General features: G+C 42.6%; 1 protein-coding gene across 2 annotated transcripts in view; it reads right to left on the bottom strand.

Annotated features, from left to right (window-relative positions):
* NT5DC1 (5'-nucleotidase domain containing 1) overlaps positions 1-15,312 on the bottom strand; it is a 140,325-nt gene extending 125,013 nt beyond the window's left edge. The window contains exons 1-5 of one of the 2 annotated variants that reach the window (XM_045499341.1): positions 15,037-15,312; positions 9,745-9,836; positions 8,041-8,112; positions 6,807-6,913; positions 1,547-1,626 (exon numbers count right to left, since the gene is read on the bottom strand). In XM_045499341.1, coding sequence (XP_045355297.1) covers positions 1,547-1,626; positions 6,807-6,913; positions 8,041-8,112; positions 9,745-9,836; positions 15,037-15,129 — 444 coding nt within the window. In that variant the 5' untranslated portion in view covers positions 15,130-15,312. The remainder of the gene's footprint in view (positions 1-1,546; positions 1,627-6,806; positions 6,914-8,040; positions 8,113-9,744; positions 9,837-15,036) is intronic. The other variant, XM_045499342.1, reaches the window with a different exon arrangement.
* Between the last annotated feature and the right edge of the window lie 417 nt (positions 15,313-15,729).

The raw sequence follows: 15,729 nt of genomic DNA, 5'->3' as shown, positions 1-15,729 counted from the left end.
AGTTGGTTGAGCATCCAACTTCAGCCCAGGTCATGATCTCATGGTCTGTGAGTTCGAGCCCTGCGTTGGGCTCTGTGCTGACGGCTCAGAGCCTGGAGCCTGCTTCGGATTCTGTGTCTCCCTCTCTCTCTGCCCCTCCCTTGCTCATACTCTGTCTCTCCCTCAAAAATAAAACATTAAAAACAGTTTTTTAAAAATAAAAAATAAAACTGGGACTCATGTTTTAGAAAAGGTAATAGACGTACAAACTCATTCTTCCGAATGATTTAAAAAAAGAAATCTTTCATGAAAATCAGTTATATATATATATATATATATATATATATATGTATACAATATATACATACAATATACATACATATAACTAAATATTAATATAGCTCATATAGCCCAAATAAAATAGAAATTTCCACTCAATGTAAAGTCTAAAAATTATGTATTTTAAACACATGAGTAAATTTATGGTGTTATAGCTTTTGAGATATCAGAATGTGCCTCTTCATGTAGTGGGGCATCAATGGGGTTAAAAAACTTCAACTCCTAAAGTCCTAAAAGCTGGTTACTTTAGAATTCAATGCACATTTACCTGATTTCTATATAAAAGAGCAGCAAGTCTCTACAGGAGAGATAAAGGAGGTTCAAAACCCAAAATGTACACCATTTTTATTCAGATTTCTTTAAACCAGGAAGCAAGTAACATTATATTATAACACATAACCCTACAACCCCTTGCTTTCTTGGAAACATTAACTGGTGTCCTTCTATCTAAACAAAGACAAACTACTAGGTATTTGTATCTAATTATATAAGCTCTGAAATATTTGAGGACTGATATATTTGCTTGAAGTTACTATGAATAAAAAACTGACTCCAGCTCACGTAAATAACTTCTACCAACATACTAAAATTATTGCTCAATAGAAACTTTCACAAAAACATGACTAATTCTGGTTCAAAAATAAACCATTATCCATATTCAATTATCAACATGATCATTATGATTTTAAAAGACAACATATGCAAAAAAGAAAAGTAATTCTGACATAAAACTGGTTTCTGTTCACAGGTCTTAAGCCCTAACTAAGTATAACTTCTTGGACCCAGACATCTATTCAATCTTCATAAACAGTATAAAGTCTGCATGCATCAAACTGCTCAAAATGATGAATTTAAAAACTCCATCTCATTTTTTAATTTCATATTATTTAGAATGCTTAAGAACAGGTGGAATTTACTTAATTACTTTTTTTTTTTTTTATTCTGCTAATGAAACCAAGAAAATATTTTTCCACCTATGAGGTCTGTTTTCTTTTTAGACTTTTGCACCCCCTGCTGGCGAATAGGTTTATTATCCTTGAGAAAAAAAATAGTCACTGCTACTTAATTTTCCCAAAATACTCGACCAAATTTTGTTTTTCTTCCTCAGTCACTTCAACTACAGAGAGGAAACTGAGTAAAATCTCAACTCAAAAGACATATATAATTAAGTCCTCTGATTTATGACTAAATACATACCGTAATTTCTAAAAAATGAGCCCCTGCTCACCTTTGTTAAAGAGTCCACGACTCTGGCACATAGAAGAGCTCCTGGCAGGTCGAAGTAGTTATCATAAAAATAATATTTTCCTAAAAAAGAACAAAAATTTAAACTGGGAATAAATTATTGCCTCATTTATGTGACACACAGAAACCTGGCTAAAGAGACACTAGATTTTGGGTTAGTCACTTAAAGGGACCTCTATTTCAATTCAGAATGGCTCCATTACAGGCTACCATTGTCTTTTTTTTTTTTAACATCTTTTTTTTTTTGAGAGAGAGAGAAAGAGAGAGAGAGCGAGAGAGTGAGCACATGTATATACATGCAGGCAAGCGGGGAAGGGGCAGAGAGAGAGGGAAAGAGAGAATCTCAAACAGGCTCCATACTGTCAGCATAAAGCTCAATGCAGGCTTGATATCATGACATGAACCGTGAGATCATGACCTGAGACAAAATCAAAAGCCAGATACTGAACAGCCTAAGCCACCCAGGGAGCCCCTATTGTTGTCTTTTAAAGAAGGTTTAAGCTGCAAGAAAGTTAAAATATGATATCCATAATTTAAGGATTTCATGAAAAAAATGCTTTCATGTAAAAATTAAAAATAGATTTACCCCAAATATAAAATGGATTATGAAAAAGCCACAGTTTATGTTACCAATGTCACTGAATTTCAAAACAATCAGCCTAACACTGGAGTACCATGAAGTAATCAATACAACAGTGCCTTTCCATATCTGTGCTAGCTGGTCCACCTTCAGTGCAATGTGAGAATAACCAATGCACTGAGAGGAATAAAAAAAAAATAGCACATCATATCAGGACACAGTATACTAATCTTGGAAAATCTCAGGAGCACAGGACAGGCACTCCAGGATCTCATGGAAGAGAGGAATTTAATTTATCCTATTTGGCCCTAGGACAGAATCAAACTTGAGCCCTTCCTTGGTACAGATGTCACTTTCGTATCTGCCATCCCTGGGCAGACACCTGATGACCCATGTCACATCCCTTTGACTCAAGTCTGATCCCAGCCATGGCCGTGCTAAATGACATCATCTCACCTAAGCACACCTGTGTCATTCACTTTCCCCAAAAGCCTGTGGAGTCCATGTGGCTCACATGGCAAGCTCCAGGCACCAGTGGATGAGCCTCGAGTTTAGGAGACAGCGAAGACTTCTGTCCCTTGGATTGACAACTCCGGGAGGTATTCTCAGTGCTTCTCAGAAGTCCCAGTGGAACCCAGCCCCCATTGCTCCTTCCTTCCGTCTCATCGCCTCTAACATCTCACTCCTGTTTACCAGGACTGAGACCAACCACTTTGCTTTGGGCAGGGTGCGGGGTCCCAATGTCATAACCCTTGCACAAAGAGGAATCAAACAACCAAAGGTGAAGCCAGATTTTAGTTTAATGTAAGAAAGTACTTTTCAAATGGTCGTAACATTGAATGCACTATTATAAGTGCCTGATTTCGAGTCCTCCCTTTCTCCCATTTGTAATGTATGAGGTTCTGGAACACGGCTGTCTTGCTCTTTAGTGTCCACTAAGCACAATACCCAGCATATTGTAGGCCCTCAATATGTTTGTTAAGCGAACGAATGAATGATCTAATAGTGGAATGGACTTCTGGAATGAAGGAGGGTCGTGGGTAAATTAACAGGAGAAAACCCTCTGCAGGGGCCAGATGTCTATCCCTTTAACTGCCATTTAATGCTTTTTACTTCCTCATATCAAATTATTAAGAACATAAATGAAACAAACTCAAAGTTCTCCTTCTGTTAATTCACAAAATGGCTGTGTGGGTTTGTGTATCCTTTCCCTCAGTTAAAAACAGTTTGTTTTTTACTCTTCTGCAGCTGAAATTATTGGCTATTTTTCATTTTATTAGACTATTTTTCATTCCTAAGAAAGGTTAGACTGGCTTTGTCAGCGTGAGGAACCAGGATCTGGAGGAAGAGGGAGATAATATAACATGTACATTTCTGCTCACACTTTGCTGTGCTGTAAGGCCACATAATACTCCAGGGTTCCCAAGACCTAAGACAGTGGGAACAGCTTTCCAAGGTACATTAACCTGTGCTGTATTTATTCTCTTGGCCTATGACACCAGAGCGGCCAGTTGCTCTGGGCACAGTGGGAGCAGCAGGTGTCCTCATCACCAGATATGTGCCCTTGCTTTCCCCTCCCCTTTCACTCCCTTTATGGCCATTAACAGATGAAGTTCAGTTAAAGAACTGAAACACTGATCACGAGTCTTGGTTGGGGTCTAAGCAAATAACGCAGGGGGTTAATGAAACTCCCTTCCATAAGGCAAGGGGCTGACTCACTCAGCTATCAAACCTGGGCTGGAGGACCACTCTGTGGACACACCGAGGCTTGTTCAGTCTTGACCTGTGAACTGGACCAGGCTGCCCTCAATGCCTCTTCCCACAACAAAACTCCAAGACTACCACATGAAAGCTTTGACTCTCCCCTCCTTATAAGCAGAGAGCTCACTGGCAATGAAGGGATTAGTGAGCTCAGTTCAACGAAACAAGCCTCCACAAGAAGATAAGTCCTAAAATCGTTAAGCTGTGCTCACAGAGAAACTGCTCCCCAAGAACCCAGTGCCAACAACTATGTACTTTACAAACCCCATATTCTTACTGATAACAGAACAGAGGCACACAAATGACTGAGGGCAAGAGAACAATTTATGTTAGCTCACTTCTCCTGTAGGTGAGTGATATCATCTTCACTTAAATATGAACAAAGTGATGCCAAAAGTGGCTTAGTAATTTGCCAGATCACTTGACCCAGCAAGGAACAGAGTCAATATGATCCAGGACCACCTGCCTCCACGCTCCCTGTGGTTTCCGCTATACCAAGTTGTTTCTGCATAATCCACCAGTTTAGAGGGAAACAACGTCAAAAGGACTTGCTCTCTGGAAATCGGCGGGTAAGGAAAACCATACTCCTGCCAGTGCAAGAACCTGAAAAGTGATTATCAAGTAAATGGTCAGTAAAATGTCTGTATCCATCAATGCTTTAAATTCCCTAAACATACTGGTAGGGAATGCACTTGACAATGCTCTACTTAACACTGGGGATGAGTACGCTCAAAGTAGACGGAAACAGCTAAACCAACTGGTGTTCGTGAAAATAAAGGTTTTATTTGGCAATACTGATCAAATTTTAAACCTACATGTCTTTAGAGCAACTGTACTTCTAGGAGTGTACCCTGAATGCATTTGCACAAAAGTGAAAAATATACATATATGAAAACATCACTGCAGGCTTGTTTGTAATGGCCAGACACTAGACACAAAGTCACTATGCACTATGGACGGACTGATGGACGGCACTGGATGGCAGAGCACAGCAGCATTTAACAGACTGAAGTACACCTCTGTGTGCTAATGTGACAGGATCTCCAAGATGTCAATTAAAAAGAGCACAGTACAGAAAAATGTATGATTCCTTTTGGTATTTTTGAGAAATAAGTTCAAGGAAAGGGGATTCTGGGGCCAGGGGTTGGAGATAATTACTCTTCATTTTACTCTTTTCTATAACTAAATTTTCTAACCATTTGCTCACAGTATTTTTTTTAACGTAAACAAAATTTAACTGGGTTGTGGAATCATAGGCCAGTTTTTTCTTCTTTTATAGATCTCTACATTAAAAAAAGTTGTATTAAAAAAATAAATAAATAAAAATAAAAAATAAATTAAAAAATTAAAAAAAGTTGTATTAGTTTTTAAAGGCAAAGCTTTCCCTTACGTGGCAGAAACAAAGGCCTTTGTCATGTGTCACCACCACCTGACCACTGAGCACAGGAAGGGGAAACACCTCCCTAACCAACTCAGTTAAAGAGGAGATAAATTCCAAGGTCATCCTCAGAGCACTCCTGGCTATACTGAGCACCAGAGGGAAGCTGCTGATTCCAGGAGGTGGCGCCCACTAGCAGCCAGAGGAGTGGGCAGACTGTGGGTCCTACTGGGTGAAAGCTCTTTTCTTGGCTGAGAAATACTTTACTCCTTTAATGTACTTTACTCCTTTAATGAATGGATGGCAGAGTGAAACACTTAGCTCTGTGCCTGGCCTTTCTGGGAGGAGGGCAGCTATCCACAACTGACTGTGTCTGGAAAGACAACAGCAGTCCTCTATCCTCAGTGGAGTAAAGGGCAACATAGACACCCATTTCACTCCCACTAGCCATTTGGACTTGAGATGTGTGAAAGCATTGTGTATTGATCCCCAATGTGAAATATGTTTTCCTACCGATTTACTTTATCAGGAGTACTCATTTCCTGACACTTTGATCTCAGTACAAAAGCAAAACAAACTCTCAAAAGACAGAGAATGTTACAAAGCAAACCTAATTATAACAAGGAATAACTCCAACTATATTCTTACTACATTTTCTTGTTTTTTTTTTAAGATTTTATTTTAAGTAATCTCTACACCCAACATGAGCTGAAACTTACAACCCCAAGATCAAGAGTCGCATGTTCTACCGACTGAGGCAGCCAGGTGTCCCCCGCCCCTGCCCCGGTTACTACATTTTCTGAGGAACAGGTGCATTTCAAAAGTGTAGTGTGAAAGAAAATGGCACAAACATTTAGAACAAATGAAAAACTAACAACTATAACATAACAAGGTCTATGTGTTTATAATAATGTCTTAAGCATTACTTGTTAATTTATGCATATCAACGTCTACAAATAAGTTTTGAGAAATCCATTCATGTTCTTTAAAGACAATGGGAAGAAAGATATGAAAATATATGAAATCATTTAAAATAAGGGAAAAGAAAAGACAAAGGCAGAAGATACTAGAACTGAGAGTAAAGAAGAGAATTCAAGAAAACAAGAGAACAAGCAAACAAGAGAGGTGGGTAGTATGAATACGAGGAGAAATGTGTAATGGAGAAATAAAAGGACTGAGCATGTAATAAACTAAAAAAAAAATACAGAAGACTGAGGAATGTATTATTCCTAGGTGCTAGTCTTTTCACTCCAGAACAAGTACAAGTAAAAGGAGCAATCAATGAAACCCTAAATGAAGCAGAACCAACTCCCAAACAGGTATCAGACACAAGGAAAGCATCGTATTCCTATCACACCGCGGCTGCCCCCTTGTGTAAACTGGCCGACAGGAGGCAAGAATGGCATGCTTCATGCCCTCATGCCCCAGGTTCAACATCCAAAACAAAAGGAGACGTAATGGTGGTGCTGCCCCCCCCACCCCCCCACCCCCCCACCCCCCCCCGCCCCATCCCATGAGCCATACCTGATCGGCAAGCCATTCCCGTGTCAGACATGAAGTATTTCCACTCCTTCCCGCCATACTCCTCTGCCAGCACTTCTGGAGCCATCATCTTTGTGCCATGGCTTGCTCTGGTTTGGGGAGATGGGAGGGGCAGACAGACAAATACAACAATGAAAGACAAAACCAAAACTATACAATGCTTTACATTCTTTTAACTATGATTGAAGAGAGCTAAGTACACTGTGAAGAATCTGATAGTTGAGTTTAAGGTCCTGGTCAAAGCTGCATTGAGTATGTATACATACATACTACACTTCAGCTCTAGTTGCCCAAGGCAAGAAACATGCAAATGAATAACAAAATAATCAGAAGGGGGGCCACACCTGTTGTAGTTATCTGCACTTAGCGTGAGGTCCAGGGGAGAGTATGAGTTCGTAGTGTGCAAAAAGAATGATGTATCAAAAGGGAGAGTATGTGCCAGGGGTAACGCTCAGTCCTTTCCTTCGACTCTGATCACGTCAACAGAAATAATAATAAATCGCATAGCTGTGGCCACGTTGGCTTGCCCCTACTATGGGTGTTGGGGGAAAAGCGGATGCCCACACCCTGGCCCGCTCTGTAAGGCTCAGAGCAGTGGCAGCGGCAGCTTCTCATTTGCTTGTCCCACTCCCCCCAAATACTCCAAGTGCCCAGTGCACCCTGAGAGGAGGGAAGGAAAGGGAATTAGTACTTGAGTGTGAGAGAGACTGATGAGGGTTGGAGTAGGCTAGAAAAACTTCCAGAAGGAGCTAAAATACAACAGGAGTCTTGCACGAGGGGGACAAATTTGGATAAATGGAGAAGGAAGGAGAAGTGTGCATAGACCACCAACTCCTACCCAACATTCATTCTCTTCTTAGTAAAAAGAAATCTCACTTTATTCCAGGCAACCGTGCACTCATCTAAAACAACATAATCTCCAGGCTCTTTTGCAGTAGAGGTGATCAATGAGATGAAGAAAGTTATTAAAATTCTCCTCAATTTCCTGCAAATATTTCTAGTGAGCCGAATTTAAAAGAACTAGACCTTTAAGTCCAATGCTTCTCGATCTGTACTTAAATAGTTAAAACAATTCATACGAAGAAACAGAGGCACATGATCTGTCATCTGAATAAAAATAATAATCTTAATTTAACCCGTACTTAACAATCAAATGCTATATAATAACAAAGTGTCCTGGAGAAAAAGTTTAGATTTCACAACTAAATTTTATTACCTGAGCACGGTGCCATTATCTGCCAATTTAATGAAGTTCCCATCTTCCAGATCCAGTGCCAAGCCCTTGCAACTAAAAATAGAAAAATTTGATTACTGATCAATTCATAGATTCGGCTAACCCCAAGAAATAATCTATACTTCCAAAAAGTCACAATGCTAAAAGGGATTCTCCCATGCAGGTGAATGATATATTGGTTAAAAAGACCAAGAATATCCAAGAATTCTAAAATTTAATAGCATCCACAGAGCAAGTATGTAAGGAAAACTGCCATGTGGGAAAATGAGAGACAGCATGTTTAGTTTGTAAAATCCTTAAGCTTTAAAAAAAGAGGAATTCAAAAATTAGAACAAAAAAAGGAACATTATTTCATGTCTCTGTTAAAATGTTCAAGTATTTTTCATTAAATAAAACACACACATACACACACGCACACACACATTTAAATTCTGCCAGATAAGCTCTTAGCCAGAGTTTCTCCTATATTCTTTAGAAATTGCCTCGATTTAGGTCAGGTTTTAAAACCTTGCCCTCTGGGCAGGGCGTACTATTGAAAACCACTAAAAGAAAGTCAAATACTAAGTTTCAGGTTCCTCACTGCAAAAGACTTGTGGGATTTGGGGAGAGAGGTGGGTACAGATTCATTTTATGAATAATAAAGCAAGGAAGTATAATGCCACCAAATACCAAGAGAATTAAACAAAAAATGACAGGGTACTTTAGAAGCATTACTGACTTTGGTCCACAGTAAAATTTCCAGAGTCAGTGGTTTTATACAGTGAAATATTTGTGTTTCTTCTTTTTACAAAAGGGATACATCAAAAAGGACTAACCAAACACTGCAGAAATATATAACAGATGAACATCATTGCTCTAGAATTACTTTTGTATGTGTTTTTCATGTGTTTTAGATTTATTATTAATTTTCAACTGAGCAATTTTAAAGTGTTAGATTTTTCTTTTGTTGTTTAGATAAGGAAGAGAGACAAAATAAGCCTTGGCAAGTAGAGAACCCTAAGAGTAAGCAGTAAGAGTCTTAGAGACAGGAACGCTTACCCAAATTACAGAAAACCAAATGTCCCAGTTCAGACATTTATTCAAAACATGATTCTTCCTCTTCTACAGTTCAGTATTTGAAGGGCAATAAAGCAAACTTTCTTTTTTAAGATGTAAATTTTAAAGATAGTTCTTTTAAAAATTTTTTTTTTTTTCAACGTTTATTTATTTTTGGGACAGAGAGAGACAGAGCATGAACGGGGGAGGGGCAGAGAGAGAGGGAGACACAGAATTGGAAACAGGCTCCAGGCTCTGAGCCATCAGCCCAGAGCCCGACGCGGGGCTCGAACTCATGGACCGCGAGATCGTGACCTGGCTGAAGTCGGACGCTTAACCGACTGCGCCACCCAGGCGCCCCAAAGATAGTTCTTAATAACCTCTGAAACTTATGACAAACTTAAGCCATACAGAAACATCCAAATTAGTCAAGAAGCTTTTAGCCTATTTACATATTTAATTAAACAAGTCTAAATTTAAAGTAGAAAAGATTTTAATTAATGAAACATAAAACTTTTAATAGAGAAAGCATTTTGTCTTTTGACTCAGTTTCACATTTCACTTTCTGTCTCCACAGAAGAAGCATTAAAATTTTATCAGCAACATTTAAGAAACAGAGGGAATGGGCAGCCCTTAAAAAAAAGAACTTACCAGAAATCCCAATCCTCTGGAGTCACAGTTAGTAATTCTTTGTCATACCCTTTCTCCTTGACCAGGAACTCAGCAAAGCTATTATAAATGAGCTATAAATAAGGGGAAGGAATAAAGAGAAATTAAATATAAAATTCACTATTCATTCTGAATTTCACAGACTTGAAAACCTACTGGAGTCATTCATGGGGCAGATGGGAGAGAAATATCTCTAATTGTGAAGTTCGGCAGTTTAATCCCCTCGTACAAGCAATTTATCCACCCCTGAAAGCCCCAGGTAGCTGTTGTGTCTTTTTCCACTGCAGAATTACACCATCAATATACAATTACATAACCAAGGATGACTATTATCTTACTCCTGAATTCTAATGGGTTGGAGATCATTAAGACTTGAAAGCTTTGTAAACTCATTTTAAACATATAGACCACTCTATCATTATATCTATCCTTAGCCCATTCTTAGTGGAAAGTGCTTATGAGGCACTGGGTTTCCCCAATTCACAGATTATTTCCCCAAATAAAGGACATTGAAATTGTCACTAAATTGTTTTAGTTTTAGTTTTGTCACTGTCACAGGGGGTCTCAAAGGGAAAACACACATGGAGACAAGGCAGATGATCTGAAGGAGGAATCAAGGAGCTTCCATCAGATACAGGAAATACCTCTTATTTCTTTGCTTAAGGAAACTGAAGGAAAAGGACAAAGAAAGCTTCAGGAAACAAGTACAAAGATAAATGCTCTGCCGATGGTTGATAGATCTTCCGATTTCTCGACAACAACAAAATCCCAAGTGTTGGGGTAATGTGTCTTATTTTTTTCTAAAGAGTTGGCTTGATTTTTAAAGAACTGTGTATACCAAACAAAGAGGAGGCAGAAGGTGGATGAAGGTCCACACTGGCCCTACCCCATTCTCCTTCCATGAGGGTTCTTAAGTCAGCATCAGATGCCCTCGCACCTGAGGCAGAATGCTGGTCTGGGGTCTGACTGAGCAGTGTCCGAGAAGATTCTTGAGCAACTCGACCTTTCTCCCATATGTTAACCCGTGACAGGTTTTGGCAGCATGAGACAGCACAAGCAGGAAGAGAGCAGAAACACAGTAAAAGGAATGGGAGAAGGCCTCCCTGAGGTGATGATGTTTACACTGACCCCTGCAAGATGTAGCAGTCAGCTGGGTGAATCCAGAGGGAGGGGAGCACACCAAATCCAGAAACCCAGAGACCCACACACATCTGGATTTGGGAGTTGGGTGTGAGCATCAGGGAATGAGTGCAGAGAAATCAAAAGCTCCCTGTCAGGGGCGCCTGGGTGGCTCAGTGGGTTGAGTGTCTGACTTGGGCTCAGGTCATGATCTCAAGGTTCGTGAGTTCGAGCCCCGCATCAGGCTCCGTGCTGACAGCTCGGAGCCTGGAGCCTGCTTCGGGCTTTGGATTCTGTGTCTCCCTCTCTCTGCCTCTCCCCCGCTCACACTCTGTCTCTCTGTCTCTCTCTGTCTCTCTCTCTCTCTGTCAAAAATAAATAAACATTAAAAAAAAAAAAAAGCTCCCTGTCAAATAGAGCTGTTCTCTATCCTAAAGCTAATTAAAATCAGTATACATGTACTCCCATGCAATGCAATGTGACCCTGATCCAGGTCAGTTGTTAACAGGCTTACATTATGTCAACACTACATATCAGCACTTCTCAACCCTGGCAGTGATTCAGAACCAGTGATGGCTCCTAAAACCACCTGGAAATTTCAGGCCTCCAGGATAGGGTGGGGTCCAGGTGAGGCCATACAGGATTCCTGAAGTCCAGAGATGACTGAAAATCATTGGCTTTATGCGTTATATGGATTTTCATTGAATCATTAAAAAAAAATCAATCAAAAATGGACTGAGTCACTCTGAGGTACAAAGTACTATGGATAATAAAAAATACACATCATGATCCTGACTGCAGGGAACCAGTGCTGTGGGATTAACAGATGTAAAGTGGCTTTAGAGCAGTGCCTTACATACAAGTAAATTCAACTGAAATATTTGCTATTATCAGTCATATATATGCTGGTTTAAAAAAAAAAAAGTTCTGATAAGTACCTTTGCCCATTTCCACATATCAGTATTCTCACCACAGCCAGTTCCAAGCTACCAATGCTTACTACATACCATTAAACCTGCCGCCTCGAGTCAAGGCACTTTACTCAGTCTCGGACAACAGGAAATTCTCACCCCTTGACAATACTGATAAAGATATGGGCATATGATGCCACTGAGACTTGACACCTTCCTGAGAGAAAGGGGCCTTTTCCAGCAGGGCTGCCATTAGGGGCATCCACAGCTATGCTCCTCACCTCGCGGAGAAGTTGGAGAGAGTGAGGTCAATGTGTGGGGAGAACCAGAGAATAATGGTGCTGAGGAAAATAAGGGAGTCTGTGCCTTTGAAACCCATCCTAGTCCCAAGGCCCGAGCTCTTGGATCTTTTTCTTATACTGAGTTACCCCAGATGCCTTCATGGCACAGGGCCTCCATGACCAGCCTTCTTCCTCTCCCAGTGTCTCACGTGCCTAATAATGCACACTGAACAGCAGCTGCAAATTGTGAGTTGTATGCAGACTACAAATTATGTTTGGTTCCCACTTAAGGTTGCCAGATAAAACATGAAATGCCTAGCTAAATTTGATTTTCAGATAAACAACAATGAATTTTTTTAGTATAAGCACATCCCATGCAGAACACACATATAAGAAAAAATGGTTTTGTTATTTGAAATTCAAATTTAACTGGTGCTGTATTTTTCTTCACTAAATGTGGCAACCCCATAATCCTGATGTGTTTGAAAACAAACTAACATTTAAAAGTTGAGAGACTTCTCATACAAGTTCAGATTCCTAACTGGTCTTAAAAAGAATTAGTTCTTTTAAGAGGCTCAGCCCTGGGACACCTAGGTGGCTCCATCGGTTAAGCTTCCGACTTCGGCTCGGGTCATGATCTTGCAGTCTGTGAGTTCAAGCCCCGCGTTGGGCTCTGTGCTGACAGCTCAGAGCCTGGAGCCTGCTTCAGATTCTGTGTCTGCCTCTCTCTCTGCCCCTCCCTTGCTCACGCTCTACATCTCCTTGTCTCTCAAAAATAAATAAACATTTAAAAAAATAAAATGAATAAAAATTTAAAAAAGGAGACTCAGCCCCTACTTCCTCATGGAACTTGGCAAGAGTCAAGTGTGGCTGTGCCTTCAGAAGGCAAACACACTCTCCTGGCTATCCCAGGCCCCACTCCCACTCACAAATGGGGGTTAACTGCTTGGCCCCTTACCCTTCTGAGTCTGCAACCCCAGGAGAGCACAGGGATCATCATTGCTAGGACGCCTTTCCTGAGCCCCCAGGTGAGGTAACACATCCAGTCCAACATCTGCACATTTTGCATTTATTAAACGCCTATGATACTGATGGGAGAGGCACTCAGTGTTCTATGACGCAATCACCACCGACTTCTCCAACATCTTCTGCAACTCCCCACCTGCCGCGTGACACCCAGCAGTTCCCTGAATTGTTTCTCACCTCTCGGTCCTTGCCTTGGCTAGATTTCCCTCTGTCTGAAGTGCCCCCCTCTGCTTCCTCACCTGCCAGCTTTAACTCTTGTGTTGGAACCCAGCTCAAGCATCAAATGTCACTCCAGACCTCTCCTCTGGGCTTTCTGGCTCACATAAAGCATGGTGGTGGGAACAGAAGCCAATCAGCAGGGTGACTCTGGATAAGCTGCTTACTCTTTTTGTGCCTTGCTATCCTCATCTCTAAACAGCGACTGTGACAAAGCAAATACCTCGCACAGTTCTTGTAAGGATCTAACCAGTTCATTTAAACTGAATGCGTATTAGAATAATGGCTGTGCCATCTTCACTTATTAAAATACCTATGTTTTTAGTCAGTTATTCCTCAATTACTTATTGAACCCCGTATGTGCCAAGCACTCACCTCGGCACACAGAACACACAAGAAACTATCAGAGATACTGATGTCAAGGAGTCATGGCTCTAGACTCTAGGGGAAGATTCTGACAGGTTCACAGGAAATTTTAAGCCATGTGTAAGTGCTATGAGAAATGAACGGTTTTGTGGAAGATTGGAAGATGGGCTGGTGTGGAGGGAGGGTCTCCAGACACTAGGGGCAGCCAGTCTGCAGCAAGGTGCAATACTGCCCTTACCACAGGGGGCTGAACTGAACTCTTCAGCATCTTCCCCCGTTACAACGCCACCTGCAGGCCCGTGTCCATCTCAGCATCCAACTCTGCTAAGGGGCTCAGCACACTGCTGGTATTTCATAAAAGATTTCTGAACCAAACAGGAGCCGTAACACACTACTAGGATACTTCCGATCTTTAAGCCTCACTTATATTCGAGGTTTGTAAAAAAGAATCCTTTTACTGGAGGGTCTTGCATTCTGAGATTTTTATGCTCACATATGCACAAAACGGGTTGTAACATGACAGTGGTTTAACTTTCTTCAAAAGAATCTTCGACTAAAAAATTCCTGTGATTTTTTTTTTTTTTTTTACAATTAGTTTCCTTGTGAAACCAAAGTAATGGGGGAGGAAGGACAATTCCCCTTAGGGTGTGGTATCATAAATACTCCACACCCCCTTTTTTCCAAAGTTCTGGGAGGACGCAAACTTAGCAGATGGTTGATAGGATTAGAACTTATTCAGAGAGCATGCAGCACGTAGGAAGTGCGCAATAAATGTTTATTTTCGTCTCTTGGTAGAAGACAAAATTTGGGCTAAGATTCTAATGACTTTTCGGCTAGTGCTTCTTCAAAACACCACACAATCTCTCCCTGACTGCAGTGTTTAAAAACTGACAGGTGGTCGCGTGGACACGCTAAAAGAAAACTGCACACAAGGAAAATAGAAGCCCAGGTGGCTGCATCGGAGGGCGGCTGGTGCCCAGAATGACTTGCAAGGAAGTTCCAAGGCCAGGGTTCTGCAAAAGACATCCCCAGTTCCCCTGGCCCCGCCCTGCCTTCTGTCCCAGGAACCGCTTCCTCATCCCGATTTTGCACAGATTGCCCCTCTGCCCCTTTCCTTCCCACCGCTCTCTCAAAGTTGGCTAAAAGCTGAGCTCCATAAGCCGGTGCCGACGGCTCGGGAGGGGCCCGGGGATGCACATTTCCGCCCAGCCTCGCCGTGGGAGGCCGAGTTCTGCGCAGAGGCGCAGCGGCTGCAGGGCCCCTGGCAGCGGTCGCCGCGGGAGCTGGGAAGAAACTCCAGCCCCGGCCGCCATGGAGGTGCACGCCGTGCGCCCCGGGCAGCCTGCGCCACTCACCACCGCGCTCTCGGGCAGGTTGTAGCGACACAGAGTGTGGTCCAGGTCGAAGCCGACCACGTCGCAGGCGGCCAGGGAGAAGTGCTGAGCCATGGCTGCGCTGGAAGCACCGGCGAGCGCCTCAAGTGCCGGGAGGGTGCGAGGAGACCGCGGACGGGACGCTGCGGGACGCTGCGGGACGGGACCGGACGGGGCCCGGCAGGGGCGGGACGGGGCACAGCGGGGCGGGGCTGCGGCCACCCTCAGGACGCAGCGCGTCTGCCTCCAGCGCTTCCCGCGCCCGCGAGCGCCGCCCCCGGCCACGCTTCTCCCCGCCCCTCGCGCGGCCCGCCTGCCGGCGCCTTCCCAGCCGCTTCGGCGCCCTGCGTCCCGCAGACGGCGGCCGGCCGGCTCCCCGCGCCCTACCGACGTCCTTCCCCCGCCCCGCAGCCCCAAAGGCGGGTGTGACCGGGGGGGGGGGGGGTCACGTCACCACTGCTGAACCTGGGGATACAGATGAATCCCTGTTGGCACGTAGCCCTTGCCACAAAATTAACCGGGGCTCCCCTTCGTTAGGAAGGTGCCACAGAAACCGGGACACTGTAAAGTTAGACCCGACCCTTTGCTCTTGTGCGGAATAAGGTAAGATGGAGAAAATTATACCCACTAATACCCTCTGACACAGGCTAGAATTTGGAAGATCTTTTTGCCCAC

This window comes from Leopardus geoffroyi, chromosome B2 (assembly GCF_018350155.1).
Source record: "Leopardus geoffroyi isolate Oge1 chromosome B2, O.geoffroyi_Oge1_pat1.0, whole genome shotgun sequence".
NCBI lineage: Eukaryota > Metazoa > Chordata > Mammalia > Carnivora > Felidae > Leopardus > Leopardus geoffroyi.
The sequence above is the reverse complement of the archived record's forward strand: the minus strand, read 5'-3'. Positions and strand labels throughout refer to the sequence as shown.